Raw genomic sequence first — 3,883 nt, 5'->3', positions numbered from 1 at the left:
CGGAATAAAGATCTGAGTAAGTGATGCCAGAGTTTGAGTGCTTTACATTTTACACGTTAGCGAGGTCCTCAGGTGAGATATTTGTCAAGTACCTATTAAGCTCAGATATTTTGTTTGAGTTGCAACTGGGATTTGAGTGCTGATTGTGGAGGTTGGGGGCCATCAATGGGCCACAGAGTGAAGGTAACCTGGATTGACTTATTTATAAACATTTTAACTTTTAAGTTTATACTACATTAGTCAAAATCACTGAAATGTGTATGGTTTATGAAGTTAACATTCAGTTTAAACAAAATGTCATTTAAAGACTAATCTAAAAAACAAAGATTTTTTTACTTTTAAGTTTGAGTTAATTCATTAACTAATGTAAAAACTATAAAATTTTAACTAGGTACAGATAAATGAAAATTGTCACATTGTATATTTTTCAGGCAGAAACCATACATGTGCAAATGGCTTCCTGAAGTTACCTAAATATCAGTTCTAAATAAATAAAGGTATACAGTATACACTCAATTATTTTTTTAAAGTTGTCTATGTTATACAGTGCAGATATGAGAACAGTTATTTTTTTAAGTATAAATCAACTTCTATTTTTTCTTTAATTTTCATGACAATTTTTGATTACCAAAAGAATCATAAGTAAAAATATAAAATACTTATAACACTAGAAAATAATTATGAACTATAAATAATAAGACTTATCAGTTTTACAAAATATTTAAGAATTCAGTTTATTATTTTATATTTATAATTACAATGTATTAACATTTTAATAGAAGTGCATCATTGATCATATTCACATAATCACTGGTGTCAGATTTTGAGCTACATTTAAAGAAATTTTAAGTAGATATATATTTTTAAAATGTTGAATATCAAGAAATGTCATAACGTTAAGTGAAACATTTTTTTATTTATGTATCATAGTCTGTCTAATTTTCCATCGTAGTTCATTATGATTTTTTTCACCTGGCACTTTATGATTTTGCCATTCTGTTTGGTAATATTGATGTAATGCTACTGGATCCATTCGTTTCCTTTTTAAAATTTGTGAATATTTGTTCTCTCCTAAAATCATACACTATAGATTAAACGATAGGTATAACTGTAATACTGTATAACATTATTTGATTATTAGATTTTAGAGAACTAGAAGGTAACTATTTTCATGGGTATATCAATATTAATTTAGAATACTTATAAATGAATAATAACTAGAGCTCGAATTTTGATACATTTGTATCATTTTTTCTGGAAATGCTTGGCATGATGCTTTTCAAGATACAAATATGATTCAAGTACACAATATGCAAACAACACATTTTTAAAAATTGTTGACGTTTAAGTGTATTTTTAAGTCTCTTTAGGTCGCCTTTTAACCCCAGAAATATTACAAGAAATATATATTATACATAAATATGCATATTCTAATAAAACAAGGTAAGACAATCAGGTTTTTTAATAAAACGATACAAAAATGTATCTTGATTTCTGAAGAAATCTTGCATCAATTCCGGGAATTTTGTTTATACTTTTTATATCATAAATGCATTTTTCAATATTTTAAGGGCATTTAACTCCATGTCTTAATAATAACATATATAATTCTGTAGGCATTATATAAAAATCACATTTTCTATCTTACTAGTTTTTGTATCTTGTAAGTCTGTTTGAACAGCTATTGTTGAAACAGCTTTAGAACATATTTTTGTTTTTGAACTTGGGCGTGACAACCTTTCAAAAACATCATTTTTATTTTTATTACAGCATGCATTTTTGCAATAATTTTTTGATGAAATATCTCGTTTTTCTACTAATGAACCTCTTCTTTTATATAAATCAACGTTAACGTTTTCCTTTTCTTCAACTAGCGGTTTTTGTTTTTCATATTTGATAAGTTTTTTTAAATCTAAAATTAAAAATACAATGCATACTTTAATTAATTAAAAAAAAAAAATCATTTTTAAATGAATATACATTAATAAACTATACCAAAATTTACTTATCATTAATAAAACTAATTTATATCTTAGAAATGTGAAAAAATGTTGATGATATACATTTGGTATTCACTTCATAAATTGACATACTTCAATATTTGTAAACAATTATAGTCTGTATAGTGTTAGACGTTTGAGTTAAATAATGGTCTTCAAACGTATAAGTTTGACAAACAATCATAGGCATGCACAAGATTTAGTATCTAGCATTGGCTACTTATTTCCCGCATATAGAAAAAAAATATAAAAAAAAAATTGTCAGGTGCAGTGAACAGTACTTTTGCTGCATCCATAGGGCTATGTTACTTCTACCTTTAAAAACTTACACTAAGGAGGATGCTACCCAAGCGTTTGTTGTCTCCGTCTTACCAACTTACTACATAGCAAATTTTTATTCACTAGTTTAAATAGTGTGCAGTTAGTTTTGATTAGAGTGAATTTAAGTGTTATCAAATTTTTGAAATTTTCATTTTTAAGCATGATACGAGTACTTATGTGAAATAACACAAATCAAAAATGCTCATATCTCGCTTGAAAATTAAAATATCCAAAATTCGCCAACGCTTAAGCATAGATAATGTTTTGACCTAAAACTTTGATAATAGATCAATTCACTCTAATATCAAAACTAACGGCACACTATTTAAACTAGTGAACGAAAATGTTCTATGTCGTACATACGTAAGACGGAGACTACAAATTCATGGGTAGCATCCTCTGAAGACCCAAGCCTGAAAGTTTTAAATGTACTTGTGTATAATAGTTAATATGAATCAATGTTCATTTAAATAGTAATTAACTATGATGTGAACACAACTAATGATTAATAATTATATTTATATTATTTACATACCTTTCATGAATTTTTGAAGCAAATGAGATTCGACATTTTCATACCCTAGTTCTTTGAGATGACGTAAAACCACAACTTGGTCCAATTCCATCAAAAAAAAATTGTGTATTTAATGTATTTACAAAAGAAATTGAAAATCTTAAGCTTATAATTTCAAATGTAAAAGCGTATAAATGTATACTATTATAATATATTTATATATGTATTACAGAATATATTATATACTTAATAACTATTAATTATTAAATATATTGAGATTAAGACAGAACTCAAAAGTTTCAGGATGCTCGAGCAATTCCGAACTCCGATCGACGACGACGACCGTTCAAAAATCATTAGTTGTATTTGAAACTTTGATAGTGTTATCTATGGCCGTGGTATATACCAAAGTGAATCCAATCTTGGAATATCCAGCGCCACCAGTGTGGTAGTGGCGCGAGCTAAATAACAAAAAAATATAGCGACGGCAGGACAATATCACAATTAAAGAAATAAAATATCTTTAATCGTGTGAATAGACCATTTATTTTGTGCTTATTAATTATGGTAATGAATTTTTTTTTTTTTGAAAACTGCTTGATGGCTTTTTTATTATTACGATCAATGATCTTTAACAATACATTACAGAGGTATACATAAATATAAGATACTAATGAATAATATTTTTTAGATATATATAAACAAAAACATGTTTGGGTTATCACTCCCAATGGAGAGGCCCGGTCTTAGTCTAACATTTTATACTAAGACTTAGTAACTAAGTCATATGGTCTTCGGCGTTTGAGACGCCTTATGTCTTGAGAGTTGTCAAGTAGTTGAATTGCTGCTGGATTGGTGTGTTGATGTAGTCTTGTCTCGTGTTTTCGGGCAAACTTTGTTATCTCGTCCTGGACTGAGGGCATCATCAAGTCTCGGTGGATAGTGTCATTTCTGTCGTACCTTTACTCTGCGACAATAGTACGGAGAGCAATGTTTTGACAGCGTTGAATAATCTCAATATTGGACTTACTGGCACAACCCCAAAGTT

The 3,883-nt window shown here is 28.2% G+C and overlaps 1 protein-coding gene across 1 annotated transcript; it reads right to left on the bottom strand.

Moving 5' to 3' along the window:
- Positions 1 to 573: 573 nt before the first annotated feature.
- LOC111035697 lies at positions 574 to 3,201 on the bottom strand. Its single transcript, XM_022317421.1, has 3 exons — positions 2,857 to 3,201; positions 1,649 to 1,912; positions 574 to 1,071 (listed from the first exon to the last, which is right to left on the bottom strand). The coding sequence occupies exons 1-3, from the start codon at positions 2,945 to 2,947 to the stop codon at positions 914 to 916; spliced, it is 513 nt and encodes a 170-aa protein (XP_022173113.1). The 5' UTR covers positions 2,948 to 3,201; the 3' UTR covers positions 574 to 913.
- Between the last annotated feature and the right edge of the window lie 682 nt (positions 3,202 to 3,883).

The sequence above is a fragment of the Myzus persicae genome, unplaced genomic scaffold (assembly GCF_001856785.1).
Source record: "Myzus persicae strain clone G006 unplaced genomic scaffold, MPER_G0061.0, whole genome shotgun sequence".
Classification (NCBI taxonomy): Eukaryota; Metazoa; Arthropoda; class Insecta; order Hemiptera; family Aphididae; genus Myzus; species Myzus persicae.
The sequence above is the reverse complement of the archived record's forward strand: the minus strand, read 5'-3'. Positions and strand labels throughout refer to the sequence as shown.

Excerpts from the sequence above, each read along its gene's own strand:
- LOC111035697 (XM_022317421.1), bottom strand. The coding sequence starts at position 2,947 with ATGGAATTGGACCAAGTTGTGGTTTTACGTCATCTCAAAGAACTAGGG. Across the intron at positions 1,913-2,856 it reads GCTTCAAAAATTCATGAAAG|ATTTAAAAAAACTTATCAAA; the intron begins GTATGTAAATAA and ends TTTTAATTTTAG. Across the intron at positions 1,072-1,648 it reads CTTACAAGATACAAAAACTA|GAGAGAACAAATATTCACAA; the intron begins GTAAGATAGAAA and ends GTATGATTTTAG.